At 40.3% G+C, this 27455-nt stretch overlaps 1 protein-coding gene, 1 long non-coding RNA gene and 2 other non-coding genes across 4 annotated transcripts; 1 reads left to right on the forward strand and 3 right to left on the reverse strand.

Annotated features, from left to right (window-relative positions):
* Positions 1 to 6072: 6072 nt before the first annotated feature.
* On the reverse strand, positions 6073 to 11340 carry RPL21 (ribosomal protein L21). Its single transcript, XM_067713641.1, has 6 exons — positions 11280 to 11340; positions 8703 to 8781; positions 8329 to 8390; positions 7414 to 7526; positions 6511 to 6661; positions 6073 to 6400 (listed from the first exon to the last, which is right to left on the reverse strand). The coding sequence occupies exons 2-6, from the start codon at positions 8767 to 8769 to the stop codon at positions 6311 to 6313; spliced, it is 483 nt and encodes a 160-aa protein (XP_067569742.1). The 5' UTR covers positions 8770 to 8781; positions 11280 to 11340; the 3' UTR covers positions 6073 to 6310.
* Positions 7243 to 7369, reverse strand: LOC137211527 (small nucleolar RNA SNORA27). Its single transcript, XR_010937128.1, has one exon. It is a non-coding gene; the product is annotated as a small nucleolar RNA SNORA27 (small nucleolar RNA).
* Positions 7633 to 7703, reverse strand: LOC137211523 (small nucleolar RNA SNORD102). The gene has a single exon (XR_010937124.1). It is a non-coding gene; the product is annotated as a small nucleolar RNA SNORD102 (small nucleolar RNA).
* Positions 10757 to 27443, forward strand: LOC137211306 (uncharacterized). The gene is made up of 4 exons (XR_010937020.1): positions 10757 to 11873; positions 22018 to 22066; positions 26481 to 26597; positions 27265 to 27443. It is a non-coding gene; the product is annotated as an uncharacterized lncRNA (long non-coding RNA).
* Positions 27444 to 27455: the final 12 nt, after the last annotated feature.

Raw genomic sequence — 27455 nt, forward strand, 5'->3', positions numbered from 1 at the left:
TGTGCACTGGTGGGAATGTAAATTGATGCAGCCACTATGGAAACAGTATGGAGGTTCCTCAAAAAACAGTAGAACTGGGCTTCCCTGGTGGTGCAGTGGTTGGGAGTCTGCCTGCCAATGCAGGGGACACGGGTTCGAGTCCTGGTCCAGGAAGATCCCACATGCCGCCCGCGCACAGCAACGAAGACCCAACGCAGCCAAAAATAAAAAACAAAACAAAAAAACAGTAGAACTACCTTATGGGTATTTATCTTCTGGGTATTTATCTAAATAAATAGATACGGCTTCTGGGTATTTATCTAAAGAAAACAAGAACACTAACTTGAAAAGACACATGCACCCTTATATTCATTGTAGCATTATTTACAATAGTCAAGATATGGAGGTGTCCACTGATGGATGAAGATGTGACATGTATAACAGAATACTACTCAGCTGTAAAAAAAAGTGAAATCTTGCCATTTGTGACATGGATGGACCTCAAGGGCATAATGCTAAATGAAATGTCAGACAGAGAAAGACGAATTCCAAATAATTTCACTCATATATGGAATCTCATGGATAAACAAAACAAAAACTCATGGATACAGAGAACAAGACTAGTAGTTACCAGAGGGGAAGAAGGTTGTGAAGTAGGTGAAAAGGGTGAAGGGAGTCAAATGTATGCTGATGGATGGTAACTGTATCTTTGGTGATCACTTTGTAGTGTACACAAAATGCTGAACACCTGAAACTTGTTAGAAATCTGAAGTGGGGGGTGGGTAATCAGGAAAAGCTGCGGGCAGCAACGACTGGTCCCTGAGCATATTTGATAGATGGAAACACAAGGGTAGAGAGATGTCTTATTTGGTTGAGGGAAGAGCACGAGCAGAAGCAGGAAGGCAGGAAGCATACGGCACACAGTCTCAAAGGTGAGTATATAGTAGATGACCCAAAGGTTGGGGAGCAGACTGTGCATGGCAATGAACGCCTCAGTAAGGCATCATCTGGAGGCTATGGAACGCCACTGCACTGTTGTTGAGGCGGCCCCTAGTATATGCAAGTGCCAGAGCTAGGAGCATCCGAAGGACAGATGGTCTCTGCTCTCAAGGATCTTCACACTGTTCACTTACTCATCTGCCATGAGCAATTAATCTGAACTCTGTTCTTTCTCAGGAGCAAAAATCCAATCACATCTTCACTTGGGCTAAGCCGTCATCTCATTCTGTAGACAGCAAAGAGCACCCCGTGGCATTTCTTTTCCAATCCAAGTGATTTCCACAAACTGCACTCTTGCTAGGAAAGTTTTGAGAAGCTTCTCTGTGCCTTTCCCACGAGGGCCTTTGAGAGACGGCTCATCAGTTGCCCCTCACCACTCACCTTTGCTATTGAAAAAGAATCACAGTCGACAACCTTGGGCTGCTTATTCACGCCTCTACACTTTCTCCACCTCAGCAGTAACAGCTGCAGATGCTGCCTCACTGTTATTTATAACCAAGCAATTTGTCTAAGATTCTATGAAGGTTTCTTGCTTGAACAATACCAATGTTTTCCTTTAAGTGGGGCTGGGATAAACACTCATACCTCAAATCAAATTCAGCTCAAAATTCTCTTGTGCTCAAAAAATAAGATAAACGTAACTTCATATATTTTAGCGACGCTTACTGCTAAATGTTAGCCAGTGTTTATATTTAGAATCTTTCCCATCCTAGTGCAGAGAAAAATGCAAATCTACCCTGATGGGAGTACAGAAGATACAGGAAACTGGGGGGCTTTCTGGCCACAACGTTCAGAAGCAAATTTCAGTGTGATGTAGTTTATTCAGCCCTTCGGATCGGGTTCAACTGAACATGAACAGGCCTTAAGAGATACCTGGCTAGATCAGAAGAGAAAGTTCAAGAAGCCACGCAGCCTCATTCCCAACCATGGCTCTTATTAACTTAAGAACAGGGTGAAAAGTTTTATAGTTAGAATATTTTTCTTCATTCTCATTGGTAAGTGTGAGAAAAGGGAACTGTACAGTAAGGGATTAATTTATAAATTCACACTTTGTGATGGTTACTCATTAAACGACCTGCATTTCAAGGCAGGCATGTAATCTTATCAGCAAACACACATTAGTCAAATCTCAAGGGTTTCAATTTAATTCATCTCTCCGCTAACAAAACCTTCCAAGCTCATCTGTGTAATAGCTGCACCAAATGGAGGTGCCCAAGAGGGAGTTGGAAATACACATCTAGAGCTTCAGAGAAAGTGAGCTCTGAAGTTGAGTCTCACGTGTATTAGAGATGGCCAGACATAAACTTAGTGGTTCTCAAGTTGGAGCATGCACCTCCATCGCCCAGAGAACTTGTTAAGTGCTGCCCGCGGCCCCTCCCCGGAATTTCTGATTCAGTAGGTCTGCATTTTTAACAAGTTCCCAGATGCTGATGCTGCGAGCTGGGAAACTATACTTGAAGAACCACTGGCTTAGATCATCCAGAAAGAACTCAGGAGTGACAGATGTGGAACATAAAGGAAAATCCAGAATAAGGGGGACGAAGGAGTCGGACAGGCAGAGGAACCTGGCTAAAGTGTGATGGCAAAAAGCAAAGGTGTTGGCTCTGACAAATACCAGGGAGATGAAGCCAAATTGGAAAGTCTCCAAGTTTAATTAGCAGGTGTTTGGTAACCTCTAGGAGTAGTTTCATTAGAGTGGTGTAGGCAGAAGCCATATTGGCAGTGGGAGACGGAATTTAAGCTACAAAAGAATGAGGAAGACAAACGAAAAGCTGCTTGCTTAGCTTGCTGGCTTTCACTAGTCTGTAAGCTGAAGCCAAGGAAGCAGTACGTGGAAAGGGTCAAGCAAACAAGAGAAACCACAAAAAATCAGTGAAAACAAGAGCCCTGTAAACATCAACTTTCCCCTTTACTGTCCTTTTACACTCCTTGAAGCCTTATTTTGCCTTGATTTAAATAGGATTTCCGCTTGTACTGCTCTTCCTAGATTGTAACTTCCTTAATGGTGTTTGACCTCCAAATATCTCATGACTTACTGAATCTGACTTTGGGGCTGGAAGTGGTAGAAGATTAGGTCAGAAAAGTAGGTAGAGGGGCAGATGATATAGGGCTTTGAATGTGCGAATAAAGGCACTTCAGTATTTGGGAGGTCAGAAAGACAGTAAGGTCCAGCAAAGACTGCAGCGGAGGTAAAAGGAAACCAGGTTAAGTGTTCCAGAAGCTAAGGAAAGCCAAATTCAATAACGCAACATTTTCTCCGGCCAGATTAGCAAAGACTAAATTATTATAATCAATGCTGAAGAGAGTGCCAAGACAATCATTTTCACTCACTCATGGAGTGCTAACTGGTACAACCCTTTAGGAAAGCAATCAAAATGAACCAAGAATCTGGAAACCACATTTTAAACTCAGTATTGTGCATGTGAGAAAACCAATCTTTAAAAATCAAAAAGAGCTATACGCATATTCACATAGCATTGCCATTGACAGTATTTTAGAAAACTGCTGCACCATACACTAGATGGAAGCGTTCACATCTTCTGACTACCTGCCCTAAGAATAACTCCCCTTAGCCAGTCTTGTTTGCAGCCTTTCCTCTTCCCAATGTCCAGCCTCACCAGCCCTCGTGAACTAAGATATCTTACACCATTTCCTTTTCGACAAGTCACAATTATACTTCCTTTCACTTAGTCATAGTTAAACATGGAATCAGACTCAAAGCACGCGAGGGACCTCTAGGAATCATTCAGTCCAACCCCTACTTGCAGATGACACCCTCATTTTACAGAAGCAGCAACAGTCAGCAAGGTTAACATGACTGGCTGGAGAACGAACAAAGAAATGTTTGAGGTCTCTGATTTTTCCACGTGAAGGATTTAATAATCCCAATTACTCCTGAGCAAAATGGTTGGTTAGCCCTCAAAATTCAGAAACACTATAGTTTTATAAAGTACATAGGAAAATAAAACTGAACATAAAGTAGAAAATGTCTTAAACAAAAAAAAAAGCAGTGCTTTTCTCATTAAAAAGCATTTACTGAGTGTATATTATGTGCCAGGCACCAGAAGTAAAAAATATAAGGCAGAGTCCCTACTCTCAGGTCTAGTGAGGAAGGCAGAAGGTTTTAAAAACTATAAACACTGTGAGAAGCAAACACACAAAAATGTGGGGGAATTTATTCCACCAACCCAAACCAGAAGTAATCTGATTCCAAGCACTTTCATTCCTCTCCTTAAAATGCTTTAATCAGGGACGGTTCACCTATGACTCAAGGTGAGTGAACGACAAGCAGAATTCCATCAAACGAACAAAGCAAAGTGTGGGTATTTCAGGAAAAGGCAAGTGCGTGTGCAAAACCGGGGCAATGAAGAGCAGTTCCATAAACACAATTTTCCTAATAGCTAAAGCCATCACGTAGGAAAACAGAAATATAAAGAGAAAAACAATTTAGTAGGAACCAGACTAGTTACACATACCTTGAAAAACTAAACCATGAGTTATAGAGACACGCAGGTTAAGCAATATGCAATAAAGCAGGAGGCTCAATAAACATGATGCCTTGAAGCTGCTTTAATAGTTTACAGGAGAAATCAAAATGTGCCTAAAGGGGCAGGAATGAAGAAACGGCTATGAAAGATACTCATGAAATAGAATTTTAAAATACGCAAAGTGACTTCAACCTAGTGCATAAGTGGTAACTTAAGATGGAAAAACACAGAACACAGATGCCAACTGATGCAATATATAAGGTTTTCCTTGTTTTCTGTGGTGGTGCTGGTAAACAATTTCTTTTGACCAACAGAGTCATGTTTAAACATAACCCTCTACCACTAGATGTGAATCTTTGAGGGCAATTAATAACCACCATTTACTGAGTTAGGTTAGGAATCCAAGATGCAAAGCCCGGGTTTGCTGGATTCCAAGCCCTATTACCATCACACTTCACCAGATGAAACTGAAGGCCACTAACATTGGGTTTCAACCTATTCACAGTGTTTACTAAAATTATAAACAGGTTCTTGTCCTCAAGTCTAATAGTGGGGACAGAATACCAAGTAAGTAGTCAAGGTTTTCATTTTTTTTAAATTAATTAATTTATTAATTTATGGCTGTGTTGGGTCTTTCTTGCTGCACACGGGCTTTCTCTAGTTGCGGTGAGCGGGGGCTACTCTTCATTGCAGTGTGCCGGCTTCTCACTGCAGTGGCTTCTCTTGTTGCGGAGCACAGGCTCTAAGTGTGTGGGCTTCAGTAGTTGCCACGCAGGCTCAGTAGTTGTGGTGCACAGGCTTAGTTGCTCCGTGGCATGTGGGATCTTCCCGGACCAGGGCTCGAACCCGTGTCCCCTGCATTGGCAGGCGGATTCGTAACCACGGCGCCACCAGGGAAGCCCAAGGTTTTCATTTTAAATAAGCTTGCTACAGGTATTATCACAGAATACTGAAGGCAGGGCGATGAGATGTGATCAATTCCCTACTGGATGTTTACCACATCCTATTAAAAATATCCAGGAAGTAACAAAACCTAAAATGGTGTTCCAACTAGACAGAGTAGCTTTAAAATATTCCTATTAATATGAAGCAATATAGAACTGATGACTAAAATCTGATTATGCAGCCAGATTGCCTGGGTTTGAATCTTTGCCCAACACTATGCACCTGTAACCTCAGGCAAGTTACTTGTGCCTCAGCTTCCTTTCATATAAAATGAGCAAAACAAAACTTATTCCAAGTTTTTTACGAGTACATTATATAAAGTGCTTAGAATGCCACATAACATATTAGATGCTATATACTTACCTGGTTTAAATAAAAAAGGTATTCCAGTTTTTAATACTTTTCTGAGCCCTGCTGCACGAAAGGTCTGAACAATTCAGAACTAACATGTAACTCACAAAGGACCAGGAAGGGGCTTTAAACCATGTATATTTAAATAGTAGGCTTCAAAGGTAAGTTCTTGATCCTCAAAACACAGCTACTTAATTTATGATGCAATTATGAGCATCAACTTTTCCTGAGCTTAATTATAACAGATAACTTTCATTCATTTTAAATCCTTTGTTCATAGGAATTGAGACTATTTTCAAACTAGTACAAATATTTTATAAGTAATATCTAGCAGTTTATTAATCAATGGAGTATACTGCACAACAAACTACCTCACATCTTTCAGGAATAAAACCCACTAAATTTGAAAAGTAAAAAGATGTCACCCACTGAATTCGGACACAATTAAAATGTGCTTTAAATATTTGTTTGGGGAAGGGGGTCACACACTTCTACTCAATTAAGAGAAACATTTACACAGTCCAGGTCTTTTATTTTCTTTACACCCATCATGCCATGAATTCATAGGGAATGGGCTCCAACAGTTCAGGCTCCTTTCCATTGGTTCTCACGAAGTGTGCTTCTCTGGGTGGAGCAGGCTATTAAAAAAAGGCGAGGGAATAATTATGAAAAGTACTGTAACTCAATTTCAAAGTGCTCCCGGAACTAATAATGTACGTAATACCAAGACACCCTGCCAAGCACTCACCTGGCGCTTCAGTTGAACCCAAGTACCTTTCTCTTTGGCTTCCTTCTTTTTCTGATCATTTTCCTTCACCCGTTTCAGGAAGCTATCCCGGCTCTTAGAGTGCTTAATATGCTCGATACGCACATTAATTCTCTTGGCAAGAATCTTGCCCCTGGAGAGAGAAGAAACTCTTAAGTGCATCAAAAACACAGCTAAAATTCAGAGAATTCTTTCGACAGTTTCATTTATTAATTAAACCATGAATTTTTTTTTACCCACAGATAGGATAAATCAACAAGGTGATGGCAAATTTATAATCATTTATTAAATCTTACTGAATAGGGCCTTGAGGCAAACATCCCCACTTTTTTGTTTGTTTGTTTGTTTGCGGTACGCGGCCTCTCACTGCTGCGGCCTCTCCCGCTGCGGAGCACAGGCTCCGGACATGCAAGCCCAGCGGCCACGGCCCACAGGCCCAGCCGCTCCGCGGCACGTGGGATCCTCCCGGACCGGGGCACGAACCCACGCCCCCTGCATCGGCAGGTGGACTCCCAACCACTGCGCCGCCAGGGAAGCCCAAACATCCCCACTTTTAAGCTCTCTTCTGATGAGGTGACAGACTCTAAAATACCAAATAATTTAAGCAAAACCAGACCACTAATAAAATTTACAACTTATTAAACTTTTTACACTGTGAAAACCAGAACGGCTTAGCTAACAAACCTCACAAGACTTTCCAGTAAGTTTATTACAATTTGTTTCCTCTGACAGGTTACAAGACAAACACCCAGTTTGCTTGAGTTTTAAAAGGGTATTTCCTTTGCCCCACCTGAATGACCAATAAAGACATAAGTCCAACTGGCAAAGTGAAAGGGGGGTGTGAGGGAATACTAAGTAGGCACAAAGAACTATGACATTACTTACTTAACTTGTTTGTTTACAATGATGCCAACAGCATGCTGGGTAACATTGTAGACTCTCCCAGTTTTGCCATGGTAACATTTGTGGGGCATTCCTTTTTGAACAGTGCCCATTCCCTGTTAAGAAAGGAGATAAATGTTAGGCGAGCAATTTCCCCCTCCATTTAAATCCAAAGTAACTAAGATATTCCAAGATTTTTTCTTCTTTAGATGGCAACTCAAGAGCTTTCAGAGCCGGTGAAATGTCATTTTCACGTTGCTTTTAGCAATCAAAAAGACAATCATCATTAAGCTCTAGAGTGCCAGGACACGTTTAAATAGAAATCCACAGGATTTCCCCCCCTTAATTTTTCCACTAGCTGTTAAAAATAAGTAATGAGAAAATTCTTAGACTCAAGAATAGCACTTTTAAAACTCTTGTTTATTAAAGTAAAATTAAAATAGCCATTCTAGGGACTTCCCTGGTGGCACAGTGGTTACGAATCCGCCTGCCAATGCAGGGGACATGGGTTCGAGCCCTGGTCCGGGAAGATCCCACATGCCACAGAGCAACTAAGCCCGTGCGCCACAGCTACTGAGCCTACGCTCTACAGCCTGTGAGCCACAACTACTGAAGCCTGCCCACCTAGAGCCCAAGCTCTGCAACAAGGGAAGCCACTGCAGTAAGAAGCCCGTGCACTGCAATGAAGACTTGACAACAAAGACCCAATGCAGCCAAAAAAAATAAATTTATTACAAAAATAAAAATGTAACATAAAATAGCTACTCTATACTCTCACGAGCTTTTTCAGGAAATAGATTTTCCCCCGATTAGGAAGATAAAAAGATGCAATACACCCTATTCAGATTTTAATATTAAACACAACTTTTCTAACTTCTAATGTTACTCTGTAGTTATTTCCCCAATTTTATAATTTACCTTGATATCTACAATATCACCTTTCTTGTAGATTCGCATGTATGTGGCCAAAGGAACAACTCCTGCAAAAAACCCAAAAAACCCCAATACAGTCAACATCAAGATTAAAAAGTCAAGAGTAAGAGAAATATATAAGCTTACTAGCTTTCAACACACACTACTTTTTGGCAGTTACGTGTACTTTAAAATCTTGCTAGTCGACAATTTAAGAACCACTATATAAAATTCATGCTTTTTATTCATTACAAATAAGTTAGGTAGATGCTGATTAATTAATGCCATTTATTAAGAGCACATTATATGAACGACAACACATAGGTAATAAAACACAAATGTATGCCACACTTGCTCCCAAGGAGGGTGGATCTACTCACCATGTTTTCTAAAAGGCCTAGAGAACATGTAGCGGGTGCCCCTCCTCTTTCCCTTTGTGTTGGTCATTTTGGCGAATTACTGAAACCAGAAAGTATCAAAGAGTCAAATACAACTGCAAAATTGACATTTGCCCCTTTAACCAAAAAATGTGTTAATTACAAATGCACTAAGTTCAGTAGCAACACGAGAATTAGGCAACTATCTAAAAAGCTGGTTCACGAATCAATAGCTCTTATAACGGTAAGAAACAGTAATTTTACCAAGATTTCTGCCAAAACTGCCTAAAACTCCTAAGAAGCAGAACTGGATTTTAGAACCCAAACCAGGATTTTCCCTATTAGAATGTAACAACACAACAGGACTTCTGCCACACTACATCTGTAGAACCCAGCTTAGACTGCCAAGAACACTGGAATTACCAACTAGAAGGCAGTTTATTGTGGCAAAGCACGACAAAACTCAGTCTTGCATTTATACATAATGGATTAAACCCCTTTTCTTATCAACCTACAGATTTCTTTAATACCGCGCCTATTAACTGTCAAAAATCTCTAACTTACTTCATATACCTACTCACTCAGTTGTTTACCAGAAAATGTGAGGTAGAAGGCTTTACAATCACTGACCTGATTTTGACATAGGTTTTGCCACCTACCTGCTGGGAGACCAACATTTAAAACCCTGATCCTCATATGTAAAACAGTATTAATACTTTTATAATCAACTAAGGTAATGTCTACAAAACATTGAGCAATTCCTAGCACATGCAAAGCGCTTACTAGTAAACAGTACTTTATCATTGCCTAAGAACTCACATATAGGCTACTGAGTTGAACCTTTCACTTTGTTTCCCAAAAGGTCAAAATAATGGTTTTAATTGCCTCAGATCATCCAAGGGCAGAACTACCATTGCTGACTACTCCTACCACAAGGCAAAATACACCAAAGACCAGCTTAGGTTGTAGACAACGTTCTAATGTAAGTCAACCTCTCAATTTATTACATCTTAACCGTAAAGAAAAGTGACTCCTAAGTACCTTTTTCATATAACCTGTGTGGCAAGGAGACCGAAGAATGTTCCAGCTAACCCACCAAAGCCAAATCACTGTTACAACGAATGCACACTTCACTTTAAATGGTGAGAAGAATCTATCCAGTACAAGTACTGTTTTAATTCTCATGGCTACATTTGCATTAAGTTCATATAAACTCCCCTTAAGTTCATAAACAAGGAGACACGCTCTGCAGGTCAACTCACTTCATGGAGACACAAAGTGACAGAATCAGTAATAAGTCCTTTGGTTTTTTTTTAAAAATAAATTTATTTTTTAAATTTTTGGCCACGTTGGGTCTTCGTTGTCGTGCACCGGCTCTCTCTAATTACAGCGAGTGGGGGCTTTTCTCATTGCGGAGCACGGGCTCTAGGTGCGCGGGCTTCAATAGTTGCGGCTCGTGGGTTCTAGAGCGCAGGCTCAGTAGTTGTGGTGCACAGGTTTGCTTGCTCTGCGGCATGTGGGATCTTCCCGGACCGGAGCTCCAACCCGTGTCGCCTGCACTGGCAAGCGGATTCTTAACCACTGCACCACCAGGGAAGCCCTGGAAGTCCTTTCTGACTCCAGAGCCCACGCTCCTTCCACTAGACCCATTTTTCCAAGTTCGAAATCCATCAGGACTCAATACACATATAATCGATTGAGTTTTTAAAAACAATACTTAACGTCCCAAACAATGACAATTTAAAGTCTATAAATACTACCAAAAATGGGACCGATTACAGGGGCGCAACCCGCTGTTTCCTCAACTCTGGCAGCTGGCTGCTACAAACTAGACACAGATGCAAAACTAAGACTAAGGGGTTATTCAGTTAACTTTCCCCCTAAACGCCTAAATCAGACACAGCTATTCAGGAATCCCTTCGCTTAACACTTGCTGCCCTGGCATGAACAAAACAATACCCGTAGCAAACAAAGTATTTTCCCTTTCTCCAATTGCGGTCCCGGGCCAGAATTAAGAGAACCGGAAATCTCCCACGTCAACGACGAATGGGCTGGGCTTCTTCATCCAGGGCGACTCAGGGGCACCTCTGCAGTTCTCCGACCACGATCCCCGACTTTCTCACACACACACCCAGGTCTCAGGGGAGATTAAAACCGGCGCCTGGTTTTCAACCCGCTCCTACTGCCCCGAAGCCCCTACCCCAGAGCATTACAGTTTAGGTCCTACAACAGCGGTTACGATGCCACACTGAAGGCGCTGGAAAAGCAAGCGGCCACGCGGCGCCAGAGCCGATCCGAGAATGCCCAAGAAAGGCGGGCTGAAGCCGTGGGGACGCTGGAAGGACGAATTCCTTTCCCGATGGACCAGAATCGCCTCACCCCGGTGCCTCGGCCTCGTTTTTCCGGAGCCTGTCCCCCCGCAAACCCACGGCATCGCAGCCTGGTCCCCGGCCCCGCGCCCGCCGCGCCGAGTCTGGACGGACACAGCTCCACCGCCCAGGCCAGCGGGCCCCAGGCTGGCTAGATGATCTCCCTAGGGCTCCAATGCACGGCCTCAGCGGCCACAGGGTTGGAACTCACGCCTAAAGAACAGGGGGAGGGACAAGAAGCTCCGGGAGCCACGCGCGTACTGTACCTGGAAGATGGCGGTTCCGGCCGAAAAGAAGGAGGCGGCGCCGCGCGCGCGCCTTACAAGGGCCTACGGGCTGCCCGCGGCGCTGCCTGAGAAAACGCCGGCCGACAGCCACTCTTTCCTGGGTAAGGGTGTCGTCTCTGAGAACCAGAAGAAACTGTGAGGATATTTTCCTTTCTTGCGAAAAAGAGGTAACCGACCGACACAAGCTGACACTTGGATCTTGCCAGACAGCCCGGAAAGGGGCCTTCAAGGGCGTCAAACAGGCGCAGACGTCGCGAGCGTGATGACGAGCGTGATGACGTCAGCCCTTGCGTCAGACACTACGCGCGAAATGGGCGTGTGCTTGCGTCCTCGGGCGTCGGAGCCGTCTGGGCTTATGTTGTCTGAGTTCTTTTCTGTGCTCCGAACTGCAGTTTGTGGGAATGGTTACGTGGACACAAAAGTAAAATTATGGTGAAGAAAGCATGTTGTACGGTTTATATGTCTTTCAAACGTTTTTCCCCCCTCAATGCGTCGAAACACTACGCATCTGCTGGTAGGTACGTACCCCTGTTACAACCACTTTGCGAAGCAATTTGGCAAAATCTAGTGAAACCGGAAATATGCAAATACCAAATTCCAGCATTCCGCTCCTAACTGCTTATCTTATGGGAACTTTGCTATGTAGACAAGGATATCCACAACAGCACTAGAAATAGAAGCAAAAAGTTGTAAACGTCCACCAATAAGAGCATAAACCCGTTATGGGGTATTCATACGGTGGAATATTATATGCCAGTAAATCAACACTGAGCCCGCAAATGTGATGAAGCAAAAAGAGGGACATGTGGAACATACATAATAGGACAATTTATACACGTACAATTTTGAAACATGCAAAACAATACTATATATTGCTTAGGCATATATGCATATGTAGTGAAAGTAGTCAAGAAATACAAGGGGATGAAAATCAAATTTAGAAAAGTGGTCTTGTCTGGTAGGAAGGGGACTGTAAAGAAAGGGGTATACAGGAGGCTTTATTTTGACTAATTTTAAGCTGGTTATTGAATACATGGGAGGTGATTGTTTATTCATCACTATACTTTTTAATAAATATTTTCTAAATAATTTATTTTTAATCAATATTAATAAATATTAATAGTTTTTAAAGGGTAGTTTTAGATTTAGCAAAAAAATTTTTTAGAAAAATGGTACAGAGAATTCCCGTATACTTGGCACCCAGTTTACCCTTTTGTGAACATCTTAACATTAGTATGCTACAGTTTCAATTAGTGACACAATATTGTACATTTTTTTAAATTAATTAATTTATTTTTGGCTGTGTTGAGTCTTCATTGCTGCACCCGGGTTTTCTGTAGTTGCGGCGAGTGGGGACTACTCTTCGTCGTGGTGCTCGGGCTTTTCATTGCGGCAGCTTCTCTTGTTGCAGAGCACAGGCTGTAGGCATGCAGGCTTCAGTAGTTGCAGCACGTGGGCTCAGTAGTTGTGGCTCATGGGCTCTAGAGTGCAGGCTCAGTAGTCATGGCTCACAGGCTTAGTTGCTCCGTGGCATGTGGGATCTTCCTGGACCAGGCTCGAACCAGTATCCCCTGCATTGGCAGGAGGATTCTTAACCACCGTGCCACCAGGGAAATCCCATTTGGATGATTTTTGACTAATGTAAATATATAGCCTTGGAACCAATATCCCCAATCAAGATCCAGAATATTGCCATTCCCATTAACAATTCCCTGTGCTTTGTCCCAGCTGATCCCCTCCCCAACCAGAACAATCCAACATTCTGATTTCTATAACCATAGATTAGTTTCGCCTATTCTTAAATTTCATATAAATGCTACTGTACAGTATGTGCACTTTTTGTCTGGCTCTTTTTTTTTCAGCTTAGTGTTTTTAAGATTCAATCATGTTGTTGCTTGTACCAGTAGTTTATTTTATTTTTTATTGATAAGTAGTATTCTACTATATGAATTTACCACAATTTATTTATACATTCTCGTCTTGATGGAAATTTGGTTTTTTCCTCTCAGTTTTATGCTACTATGAAAAAAGCCGCCATAAATATTTTTGTGAATATGTTTTCTGTTCTTCTGGGTGATACCTAGAGCATTGCTTGATCATAAGGTATCTCTAACGTCATAGAAAATTGCCAAATGGTTTTCCAAAGTGAACCTCTATTTTTATTATTTACCATTTTCCTCTGAAGAGAGTAAGGCATTTATTTTTATTACAGGCTTTTAAAGTAGGTTTGTGTCATTAGTTCTATCATACAGATCTGAAAACCAAAGTGGTTTCCTAAGTGTCTAAAGGTCAATTTACCTCCAGTTTGAGATCATTAATGTAAAAAAGAATAAGAAAAGGATTGAAACTTAAAGAAATGTGAAGTACATTAAATGTAGAAAGTAGGAAAACTCAAAATTCATTCAATATTTATAAGCATCTAGATTAAATAAGGTACTGAAGTGCATAATGAGACTATAAAAATGAATAAAACATGATCCTGGCCCTCAAGGACTCCACAGAGAGCTTGGTGGAAGAGGAAGATGCTAGACTACTGTAAGTGGAAAAGCAGACGACATGGAGTTGAGCAGTGTGGGTGTTCTGTGGATGACCCACTGCGCCTAGATTAGAGGAGGGCATGGGAGAGAAGAATCCCTGGATGAAAAATGAAGCTTCACAGAGGAGGTTGAACTTGATGAAGGAGTCACACTTTGACCAGAGAACAAGTAGTAAGGGTATTTTAGGCAGAAAGTATTTTTGCATATGTAAAGGCGTACAGATGGATAACAACTTTAAAAACTCAGAGAAACGAAAGCCATCCAATAGCCTTAGAAAATAAGGTCAACAAATGAACAGGAATGTGACATTAAAATGAAGCTGATTTATGATTTTGCACCAGGCTTGAGTAAACTTACTAAGAGAAACCCATAACTTTCGGTCATTAAAGTAAGTTCACATCTCTATTTCCACTTTTGTATTTTTCTCTGTAGAAGCAGATTAACAAAGTATACGTTTTGTTTTATTTTGGTTTTCAGGAGACATTGGCATTTTAACTCCAGCGGGGCAAATTTTCTAAGCTAGGAGGAAACATGGATCTGTCCTATTATGTGTGAGGCTCTAGTTGGAAACTCTGAGTATCAGTCAACTCCATCGGATTTGCCCTTTGTCTTGGTGTATTGGCAGAAGGACAATTTCAAATAAGAACCAGTTAGGATTTTCTAGTGTAGAAAATATATAATGAAAACAAGACAAAAAGACAACCCTCAGAATGGGAGAAAATATTTGCAAATGAAGCAACTGGCAAAGGATTAATCTCCAAAATTTACAAGCAGCTTATGCAGCTCAATATCAAAAAAACAAACAACCCAATCCAAAAATGGGCAGAAGACCTAGAGACATTTCTCCACAGAAGATATACAGATCGCCAACAAGCACATGATAGAACGCTCAACATTGCTAATCATTAGAGAAATGAAAATCAAAACTACAATGAGGTATCACCTCACACCAGTCAGAATGGCCATCATCAAAAAATCTACAAACAATAAATGCTGGAGAGGGTGTGGAGAAAAGGGAACACTCTTGCATTGTTGGTGGGAAGGTAAATTGATACAGCCACTATGGAGAACAGTATGGAGGTTCCTTAAAAAGCTAAAAATAGAACTACCATACGACCCAGCAATCCCACTCCTGGGCCTGTACCCTGATAAAACCATAATTCAAAAAGAGTCATGTACCACAGTGTTCATTGCAGCTCTATTTACAATAGCCAGGACATGGAAGCAACCTAAGTGTCCATCGACAGATGAATGGATGAGAAGATGTGGCACATATATACAATGGAATATTACTCAGCCATAAAAAGAAACGAAATTGAGTTATTTGTAGTGAGGTGGATGGACCTAGAGTCTGTAATACAGAGTGAAGTAAATCAGAAAGAGAAAAACAAATACCGTATGTTAACACATATATACGGAATCTAAAAAAAAAATGGTTATGAAGAACCTAGAGGCAGGACCGGAATAAAGATGCAGACATAGAGAATGTATTTGAGGACACGGGGAGTGGGAAGGGTAAGCTGGCACGAAGTGAGAGAGTGGCATGGACATATATACACTACCAAATGTAAAATAGATAGCTAATGGGAAGCAGCCACATAGCACAGGGAGATCAGCTCCGTGCTTTGTGTCTACCTAGAGGGGTGGGATAGGGTGAGAGGGAGACGCAAGAGGGAGGGGATATGGGGATATATGTATATGTATAGCTGATTCACTTTGTTATAAAGCAGAAACTAACACACCATTGTAAAGCAATTATACTCCAATAAAGATGTTAAAAAAAAGAAAAAAAATACATTAGACCCTTGGCATGTAGACTCAATCCTAAGCAAAAATAGCTGAAGTTTGGGTGAGTTCAGAAATTAAATTGTTGTAGAAAAAAAAACCCCAGAAAATATATAATGAGAATTTTGTCTCCAGGAAAATGTCACTGTAATGACAGCCAAAGTAATGAGGCAGAAATACAATGAATAATTGAAAAACATATGGTGAAGAATAATTACACAAAATAATCTTTTTTCAATGAAAATTTTCATTTGAGATCTTGAGAAGCAGAAAAAAGTAAAGAGAAACTTTTTTTTAAATCAAGTAAGACAAAGATTGTACCCTTCCAGAACTTGATTCTCTACATGAAAACAGGCATAAACAAGCTTGTGACCATGTGATTAGACATTCAAACTGAATCTCAACCCCATAACTCAGATCCTCATTATCTGCATCCAGATTTTTCTGTTCTCAAATCCTGTTTCTTGCTCCAGCTTCTAAAATATCTTCAACTGCCCTAGACTTTAAGGCCAGAGCAACATGAGGAAGAACCTAATCAAATATCAGGAGTATTCAGACAGAAAAAGTATTGAAGTGAGAGTTGGGAAAGACATTGCAGTGATTTATGGAGACCTAGTTATGTTTAGACAGTAAGGCACAACTTGGAAACGTGTGACAGACAACTTTCACGTCTTTTGTTAACCCTGTTTGATTGATAATATGGCTATCTGGACCTGAGTTGAGAAACTCATTTTTTTTTAATGACCTTATTCAGTGCCCCATCAATAAACAGAATATCAAGTTTTCATTTCACTTAAAATTTCAAGAATCTAAGTTGAAAATCAACTGATCGTCTATCTTTCAAGGTCCAAGCGTCATTCATATGGAAAATTAGAACTCACTGGTTCAAAGACAAAAGACTTGTCTTAAAAAGGCTCGAAAGATTTCTTGGATAATAGACAGTCTTACAAAATACATTTTATTTTTTTTAACATCTTTATTAGAGTATAATTGCTTTACAATGGTGTGTTAGTTTCTGCTTTATAACAAAGTGAATCAGCTATACATATACATATATCCCCATATCCCCTCCCTCTTGTGTCTCCCTCCCACCCTCCCTATCCCACCCCTCTAGGTGGTCACAAAGCACGGAGCTGATCTCCCTGTGCTATGTGGCTGCTTCCCACTAGCTATCTATTTTACAACAAAATACATTTTGATGAGCTAAGTGTAAATGAATCAGCACAGTGGATTAAGTTATCCTTAAATTTGTTTTACTTATTATTTATTTATTTAAAAAAGTTTACACTTTGACTCCCTTCACCCATTTCTCCCACCCTTCACCCCTCCCCCTGCTTCTGGCAACCACCAGTCTGTTCTCTATATCTAAGACCTTGGTCTTTTTTTTTTTTTTTTTTTTAGATTCCATGTATAAGAGAGATCAGACAGTATTTGTCTTTCTCTGTCTGACTTGTTTCACTTAGCTTAATGCCCTGAAGGTGCATCCATGTTGTCACAAATGGTAAGATCTCTTTCTTTGTTATGGCTGAGTAATACTGCACTACATATGTATATTTATATATATGTGTGTCTGTGTGTGCATCTGTGTGTGTGTGTGTGGACAAAAAAACCCTAAAGATCCATCAGAAAAACTGTTAGAACTAATAAATGAATTCAGTAAAGCTGCAGGGTACAAAATCAGTATATAAAAATCTGTTACATTTCTATACACTAACTATCAGAAAAAGAAATTAAGGAAACAGTCCCATTTATAATTGCATCAAAAAGAATAAAATACTTAGGAATAAATTTAAACAAGGAAGTGAAAACCTGTATACTGAAAACCATAAGACATTAAGGAAAGAAATTGAAGACACGAGTAAGTGGAAAGATATTCTGTGCTCATGGATTGGAATGAAACAAATACTGATAAAATGTCCATACTATTCAAAGCAATCTATAGTTTCAATGCAATTCCTATCAAAATTGCAATGGCAACTGCTGAATTGTCTTGAACTGAAGTTCTTGGATTTTTAAAAAAGTAAATTTATTTATTTATTTATTTTTGGCTGCGTGGGGTCTTTGTTGCTCCATGTGGGCCTTCTCTAGTTGTGGCGAGCAGGGGCTACTCTTCGTTGCGGTGCGTGGGCTTCTCATTGCAGTGGCTTCTCTTGTTGCGGAACATGGGCTTTAGGTGCACAGGCTTCAGTAGTTGTGGTGCATGGGCTCAGTGGTTGTGGCTCGTGGGCTCTAGAGCGCAGGCTCAGTAGTTGTGGTTCATGGGCTTAGTTGCTCCGCGGCATGTGGGATCTCCCCAGACCAGAGATCAAACCCATGTCCCCTGCATTGGCAGGCGAATTCTTAACCACTGCGCCACCATGGAAGTTCAAGTTCTTGGATTTTTAATTTATCCTGTAATTAGACTAATTTTGCTTCACTGTTATTCTCTCACGTCCTTATATTTCCAGTGAAACTGCTTGTTAGGTCAGATTTGTGGGAAAATCAGATAGGTATGGAACTCACACTTGATTATGCTTGTTAAAATTTCTCTTGGAGACACTTTAAAAAGAAATCCACAGACGTTTTCTCAAAATAGTCTTTCTGGCTGTCAAATGGAATAGGTGAGCAATTAGGCCTCTGTCCTCTGATTAGATTCAGAATTTTCTGCTGACTAACACAGTGTCCCGTCTCTACCTTCTGCTGTCATTCAGGTACTTGGCTGTACTCTGATGGAATGAAGAAGAATCTGTGGTTGAAATATTTTGACTACAGTACTTGCTGACAAAAGACTAAAACCTTTTTAGCCATTAGAAAAATTACTCTGGCTACAGTTTCATAGATGCCAGGAATTTTTGAAATAGACTTTTTTTTGGAAAAACGATAATAACTTTAACCATTATAATGAACCACAATGACATCAATATGCTTCTGCAAAGTAACTGATACAAGATGCTTTTGAAAAGTTTTAGCACCGGGACTTGTAGCTGAAGCAAAAAATGTTACGTGAATAACCTTCGTCAGACATTGTTTTAATGCTGCTAATTTTCACATTTTGTAAATACAATTCCATTGCCAATTATTTTCTTCAAACTAGTTTTCACGAATCTGTGATACTTAAAAGTTGGTTTCTGTAGTATTTGAAAGCTGATTTACATGCATGAAATTGGTAAGGTTCAATTTAAATCATTTGCTAGAATTCTGTTTAATTTTAGTTGATCTAGGAGAAGATATTTGAAACTGGAGGATAAACTGGATAAGGGATTTCTGGGGTTAGTGGTCTGATTTCTTTGGCACAATGGATTTCAGAAAATTTAAATGTAAGCGTCATAAAGGTAAGGACTTAGTCACTATAGGCATACTACTTCGTATCCAGTGCTTAGCAAGTAGTAAATGCTCAAAAAATATTTGGAAATAGAGATGGGAAAGATGGAAATGGATGGAAGCAACATGATGGCCCCATTGGATTTTAATAGTATTAATGGAGTTTTAAGAAAACTCGTTCACAGTTGCAGAGTCTTATAGTAACAGAATGAATTGGGGTTTAGGGTCCACTTGAGATTAATAATAATTCCAACTTAGTCTGCTGCCCAGCTGACTGGTTTCCTCAGTAGTACTCAGGGCATTCATTCATTCATGGAGCATGCATTCACTGAGCACCTGTTATATGACAGGCACTGATCTAACGCTGGAGACACAGAGGAATAAAACAGACAAAAATCCCTGTGCTCTTGAAGTTTACATTCTAGTGGTGAAAGACAGATCATAGATAATATACCATTTACATGATTATGTTATGATATACACACTATGACAGATGTAGACAAGTGCTATGGAGGAAAAAAAAAGCAGGAAAGGGGAGTGATGAGACATTACTATTTAAAATAGGGTGATCAGAGAAGACCTCACTGAGAAGGAGCAAAGAGCTGAAGAAAGTGACGAAGGAAGCCATGCAGATGCCTGAGAGAAGAGCATTTCAAGCAAAGAGAGCAGCAAGTGCAAAGATCCTGTGGACAAAGTATCTGTGGATGTCAGTGTCCGACATGCTTAAGCAATGCTGGAGGTGGGGTGTTGGCAATGGGCTGGACCAAAGAGGAGGGGAGATGGCATGGAATGTGGTGAGAGGTAGTGGGGGACCTCTAGGCGTTGTATGTACTTTGGTTTGAACTCTGAGTGAGGTAGGTGGGAAGGCATTAGAGAATTTTGAAGAGGAGTGACATCTAACTTTTATAAAAGATTACCCTGAGGTTAGTGTTAAGATTAAACAGAAGGTCACTGAAGGTAGAAATATAAAATTCAAAACTAAAAGGTAGAGACTTCAATACCCTATCTCAATAACGGATAGCACAATCAGACAGAAAATTAGCAAGACTATATCAGCCAGCTAGACCTGACTGACATCTATAGAATATTCAAACAGCAATAGCAGAATAGACATCTCAAGTGCACATGGAACATTCTCCAGGATAGAACATATAGTAGGCCATAAAACAACTCTCAAAAAATTCAAAATAATTGAAATCATATAAAGTATGTTCTCAAACCACAATGGAAACATAAGGGGAAAATTTGGAAATCACAAATGTGTGGAAATTAAATGATACACTGTAAGTTACCAATGGATCAAAGAAGAAATCATAATAGAAATTAGAAAATACTTTGAGGGACTTCTCTGGTGGTCCAGTGGTTAAGACTCCACGCTCCCAATGCAGAGGGCTGGGGTTCGATCCCTGGTCAGGGAACTAGATCCCGCATGCTGCAACTAAAAGATCCCACATGCTGCAACTAAGACCCGGTGCGGCCAAATAAATAAATAAATATGTTTTTTTAAAAAGGAAAATACTTTGAGATGAATGAAAATGAAATATACCAAAATTTATGGGATGCAATGAGAGCAGTACTTACAGGAAAATTTAAGGTACAAATTTTTTTTAATTGAGGTATAATTGCCATGTAACATTATATTAGTTTCAGGTGTATAACATAATGATTTGATATTTGTATATATTGCAAAATGATCACAATAAGTCTAGTTAACATATTTTGGAATAAATCTAAGTGGAAGACTAAAAATTAAAAATTACAAAGTATTTTTGAAAGTAATTAAAGAAGACCTAAATATATGGAAAAACATCCTATGTTCTTAGATTAAGAAAGAATCCACTCTGGAAAACAGTTTGGCAGTTCCTCAAAATTGAAATCTCCAGCTATTATTGTAGCACTGTTTATTTCTCCATTTAATTTTGTCCATTTTAGCTTCATGTATTTTGGAGCTCTTAGGTGCTTCATATACTTTGGAGCTATTTTATTAGGTCTTTTATTAGGTTTTATATTTGGAGTTCTTTTACTGGGAACTCATTTATTAGATATAATTGTTACAGCTTCTTGATGGATCGACCCTTTTATCAATATAGAGTATGTTTCTTTGTCTCTTGTAGCAATTTATTTTCTAAAAGTCTACTTTGTCTTATATTAGTATAGCTACCCAGCTGTCTTTTGTTTACTATTTACATGGAATTTTTTCCCATCTTTTCACTTTCAACCCATTTATGCCTTTGGATCTAAAGTGAGTCTCTTGTAGACAGTTTATAGTTGGATCATGTTTTTAAATCTATTATGGCAATCTCTACCTTCTCATCAGAGAGTTTAATACATTTTCATTTAATGTAATTATTGATAAGGAAGGACTTTGGTCATTTTGCCATTTGCTTTCTATACATCTTATATAATTTTTGTTCCTCAGTGCTTCATTCCCACCTCCTTTTGTATTTAACTTTTTTTATTATACTGTTCTGATTCTCTTCTCATTTCTTTTACTCATTTGTTTTAGTTATTTTCCTAGTGCTTCTCCTGTGTATTACAATTAACAGTTATTTATAGCAATCTAGTTTGCATTTATACCAAGTTACTTTCAATTGTGTCCAAAACTTTGCTCCTATGTAATTCCATATATGTTGTTATGTACCCTGTTTTATGTTGTTATTGTCACAAATTACATCGTTCTACATTGTGTGCTAATTCACATAGATATTTAGTTGTTGTTTATGCATTTGTCTTTTAAATAATGTAGAACAAAACAAGGAGTTACAAACCAAAAATACAATAATGCTGGCTTTTGTATTTTTCTATGTAGTTGCCTTTACTGATCTTCTTTATTTCTTTGTAAGGCTTCAAGTTACCATATATTGTCCTTTCACTTCAGCCTGAAGGATTCACTTCAGCATTTCTTTTAGGGCTGCTCTATTACTGACAAATTCCCTCAGTTTTTGTTTTTCTGGGAGTGTCTTAATTTCTACTTCATTTTTGAAGAATGGTTTTGCCAGATATAGAATTCTTGGTTGATAGTTTTTCTCTTTCCATGCAGGCATATCTCAGAGATATTGCGGGTTCAGTTCCAGACCACTGCAGTAAAGGTAATATCACAATAAAGTGAGTTATAGGAATTTTTTGTTTTCCCAGTGCATATAAACTTATGTTTATACTATACTGTAGTCTATTAAGTATACAATAGCATTATGTCTAAAAAAACAATGTATATGCCTTAATTAAAAAAAAACTTTATTGCTAAAAAATGCTAACCACGATCTGAGGCTTCAGCGAGTCATAATCTTTTTGCAATAGTAACATCAAAGATCCCTGATCACAGATAACCATAACAAATATATTAATAATGAAAAAGCTTGAAATATTGTGAGAATTACCAAAATGTGACACAGAGACATGAAATGAGCAAATGCTGTTGGAAAATGGCGCCAATAGACTTGCTCAACAGGAGGTTGCCATGAACTTTCAATTTGTAAAAAAATGCAATATCTGCCAAGCACAGTAAAGTGAAGAGCAATAAAACAAGGTCTGTCTGCATTTTAAATGTAATCCACTGCCTCTGGCCTCCATCGTTTCTCATGAGAAATCAGTTGTTCGTTTTACTGGGAATCATTTGTACAGGGTGAGTTGTCTTTCTCTTGCTGCTTTCAAGGTTCTCTCTTTGTCTTAGGCTTTTGCCAGGTTGATTATACGTGTTTTAGTGTGAATCTCTTTGAGTTTATATTACTTGGAGTTCACTGAGCTTGGGTGTGTAGATTCATGTCTTTTGCCAAATTTGGGCTATCTTGGCCATTATTTCTTCAAACATTCTTTCTGCCCTTTTCTCTGGGGCTTCTGTTAAGTGTAAGTTGGTGTTTTGGATCATGTCCCACAGACCTGTTAGGCTCTGTTTATTTTTTCCATTTTTTTTCCTTCTCCTCCTGAAACTGGATAATCTCATATTCACAGATTCTTTCCTCTGACTGCTGAAGGCTGGTTTTTCATTTTAGTGATTGTACTTGTCAACTCCAGAATTCTAAATTGATTCCTTTTTTTGTGATTTCTGTCTCTTTATTGATATTCTCAGTTTGGTGAGACATCATCCTCCTAGTTTCACTTAGTTGTTTTTCAATGGTTTTCTTTAGCCTTTTGAACATATTTAAGATAGCTGATTTAAAGCTTTTTCTGAGTCAGTGTCCAGTGTCCAGAGTCCAATGGCTAGGCTTCCTCAAGGACGGTTAATTTTTCTTTTTCCTGTAAATGGGCCATACTTTCTTCTTTTTTTGCACACCTTGTAATTTTTTGTTGAAAATTTGACTTTTTTAATATTGTAATGTGGCAACTCTGGAAATTGCTTTTCCCACCCTCCCCATGATTTGTTGTTGCTTGTTTTTTATCAATATTTTTTGTTGAAGTATAGTGGATTTACAATGTTATGTTAATTTCTGCTGTACAGCAAAGTGATTCAGTTATACACATACATATATATATATACATATACATTCTTTCTCATATTCCTTTCCATGATGGTTTATCACAGGATATTGAATACAGTTGTCTGTGCGTATACTAGGACCTTGTTGTTTATCCATTCTATATATGCATGTTGCTTGTTTTTTAAATGACTTTTCTGAACTAATTTTTAAAGCATATTCTCTGTAACGTGTGGCCACTGAAGCCCTTTCCCACTAGGGGTCAGATAGTGGTTTGGCAGAGATTTCCTTAAATGCCTGGAACCAGAAAAACCAAAAACAAGGCACTAAAGACTCTTTTCGGTCTTTTCAGATGGGCTCTGTGTCGGGTGCTCCTTCAGTGGCCACCCAGGCCATGTACTTCCTGCTCACAAGGAGCCTGTAGCTCAGCCGGAGCTGAGAGCTTTGAGCCTTCTCAGGTCTGTTCTGAGCACGTGTCGAGACCAGGCCTCCACGTGGCCTTCCAGAGCCCTGGAATACATGGAAACTTTTCAAAGCCTTGATTCCCTGAAGTGTGCCCTTCTCAAGCCTCTTTTTTCCCAGGATTGTTGGTTTTTCTATTGCTTGACCTAATTGTTATCCTTTGTTGCACACGGCAGCAGCTAATACATTTGTCTTTAAATGTTTTTGGCAAATGTCACCCAGGAAGCTGCCTTAACCCTGGGGAAGCTCCAGGCAAGCCCTTAAACAGATCTTTCAGGGAGCTACCATACAGGTCAGAATGCAGAACTACAATTCTTTGAGAGTAAGGTCAGTATTGGTTTCTCTGGTACCAGTAACCTGCACCAGGGAAGTGGGCTTCTGTCCTCAAGTGTGTAGCTGTGTTGGGGAGTCAGGGTGGTGACAAGGCACGTTAAAATGCCACAGAGCTCTCTTACCAAAATTCAGCTTTTTTCTTTGTTAAGCTTTCCCCTTGTTGTTGTAAGTTTTAAGAATTAGATTCTAGAGTGCTGAAGAAGTCCATTGTGGTAATTTTTCCCAGCTTCTTCATTGCTGTTGTTGAGGGATGAAGTTTCAGGGTTCTCTACTCTGCTGTTTTCACTGATTTCTGCCCAAAGGAGAGAGTGGGTGAGGTGGGTGTGATATTACTGGTTCCAATAAAAGAGTGGCATCCAGTCCAGATCCCTTCAGGTTTGGCTGGCAGTCCTCTGAGTTGGAAGGCACTGACCGGCCCCCTGTGTGGGGTCACCTTTGAGGTATGGACGCAAATTCTGCCTCAGGTGCCTTCACTCTTCAGGCGTGCAGACTGACAAAAGGCTTTTCATCTGCCTAGAAGGTTTTCAGTTTTCCTGGAATAAGTGAATCCAGGAAAACCCGGCACTGGGATACTTGGTGAAGGTCTTCACAGATTCCAAAGTTCAGCACTGGACACAGGCCCTGGGATGGTGAACTTTTATGTGACCTGGGAGAAGATCCAGAAAAGAATCAATCCGTCCTTTTACCTGGACTCTTTTGAAGACCCCTGTTTGACATCCTGCAAACATAACTCACGCCTCACCTGCCTTGGGCGTTTGGTAAGGGAGAATCAGGATGGGCTTTTCAGTTGTCCACGGTGTCTCGATATGCCTCAGACACAGAGCTTCCAGATCAGCGCAGCCCCGGAGGCTGGCGGCTGAGATCAGAGCGCTGTGCCTGCGCTGAGCGCGCACCACACGATGCTGAAATTCCGTCTGGATCCAGCCACCGCTGGCTCGCTCGGACTCTCTGCGACCTGTGGTGTGTCCCGCTGAGTCCGACGGAGAGTGCTGAGACGTTCCTTCCTCTCTGCTGCTTGTGTCCTGGGCTCCGCTTCAGCTCTGGCTGCTACGTTGGACGGAAACGGGGAGGAGGGTTGACATGGGGTGGCGTCTGCGCAGAGTCCGCCTCTTGTCAAGGGACATTCTCCGTGTCTTTAGAGCTTGAATTCTGGGTTGGGAGCCTCAGAAGAGGATAAAAAGTTGCCGTGATCCCAACCCAGGACCCATGAACCTTAAAATTTCAGAAGGCGAGCGTTTTCCTGGTTTTGACCCGAAAGCCATTTCCTTTTGGGATGCTTCTGATGGTTTCCATCTATACGCATTCAAAACTGTGTTTACCTCAGGGCCTTGGCATTAACCTTCTGTCCTAGGATCCCAGGGCAGGGTGAGAATGTGGAACCCATGAAGGTCCCTCCCAAGTGAGCTACAAATACTGCCGTTTGGCCACAGCCATCCCGAGAAAACATGTAAACTCTTCCTAAAATGAAAAGCAAATGGGAGAAAACTGTTGGCTTACGTGTGCCCAAGCTCTTCTGTTATGGCAAGGGGTTTATAAGGTTGGGAATACTGAGCGGGTTTTGTTTTGTTTTTTTCTCCCTGATAAGGAAGGCTTAGGATAGAAATTGCTAAAATAAGTCATTAATTCCAAGTGGTAGGTTTTGCTTAGGATGGACCCGGAACAAACCCAAGAGGTACCATTACAAGTGTGGTTAGGTTTCCTCTTGTATGTTTCTGAGAAGACATGTCCATGAATTGCTGCTTCCAGAGGAAACCAAGAGACTGTTTCTGAACGGTATCCAGGAGGATCTGTGTAAACCGTCAGTGAAAACGCTCCTAGTCAAAACGAGAGATGTGTGGGTGAGCCGTGAACAAAGAAACCTTATCCTGTTGAAAGCTTGGACTACCAAATGAGAAAGGGGACCAAAATGCAAACGAAGAATCCAACTGAACAAGGCAAAGGGGGCCTCAGAGTCAGAAGGTTCTTAAAAGGGAAGTGCTTGCAAAGAGAACAAGGAAGTCAAACTTCTGAGGGATTCACTCCTCAAACAGAGAACTGGACAGGTATGTAACCAAATAAACCAGAGTTATCAAGGTTCCCAAGTTTACATTAGTCTGTTAGTGGTGGCTATAGACAACTCCCTCATGAGATTATAAAGACCAAATATATTCTCAGACATCAACATAACAAAATCAGGCTTTAAACTCTTTCTGTTTGGAAATCCAGGTTTATAGGATTTTCAATATTTTCGTTTCTTGGAGGAAGATCTGAACCAGTTAGGATGACCCTGTAATGTTTGGTTTATCTCGGAGTGCAGAGTGCTTGACTTTTCTCCTGACTGCCGCCTGAAGTGCTCCATCATGTCGGAAACAGAGCAATGTGTCAGCAGTGCTGGCCTCTGGCAGCCCTCCTTGGTCAAGTTCCTGCCGCTGAGGTATGGATTTGACTGCAGAGTTGGCTGTTGCTTTTAAATTCCGTATCTTTAATTGGTCATTTTGTGTTATTTGGCTAATTTACTTATATAGGAGTAACTAGTGTTCTTCTTTTTACAGAAAGTCCTTTTAATGGTTATCAAAATGCAGGGTAGGGAGGCTTAAAATTACACTTTGGTGGGGGCGGGGGGGGCGTTGCTCGGTATTTAGCGTTATAATTTCCTTCTACGTTTACTGCCGTTATCAGATCAATTAGGATTGGGAACTAAGGAACTAATTCACTCTACCAGGTTGGGCTGAAGTAATTATGACTGTAAGGCTCCCCAGGGTTTTCCTGATCCCGGCCTGCAAGGAAGTGACAGACTCATGTGTGTAAGGGGAGGATTTCATAAGCCACAGAGCAGACACCAGGCAATTTCTTCTGGGGGGAATTTGTGGGCATCATTTCTACATGTGAATCAGCCCATAAGAGTGGGCTTACGAAATGTAATTCCAGAAGGATTCAACACTTAAATGTGAAAGGTAAGACCTTGAAGCATTTAGAAACAGGAGACTATCTTTTCTTCACCTCTGTGTAAGAAAGAAGTACTTCAACGAGACACAGGAAGCTCTAATTGGAAAGATTGACTATGTTAATCTGTGTTAAAATTAAGAACTTCTGTTCATCAGCAGGCCAACAAGAAAGTGCAGAAACAATCTACAAACTGGGAGAATGTATTTACAGACACATAGAGCTGAAGAAGGAAGTAGTATTCAGATTAATCGTATAAAACGAACAGAAAAAGACAAACAACCAATGGGAACACGGTCCAAACGCATGAAAACATATTTCACAGGAAGCAGAAACACAAATGGTGAGT

The sequence above is a fragment of the Pseudorca crassidens genome, chromosome 18 (genome assembly GCF_039906515.1).
Source record: "Pseudorca crassidens isolate mPseCra1 chromosome 18, mPseCra1.hap1, whole genome shotgun sequence".
NCBI lineage: Eukaryota > Metazoa > Chordata > Mammalia > Artiodactyla > Delphinidae > Pseudorca > Pseudorca crassidens.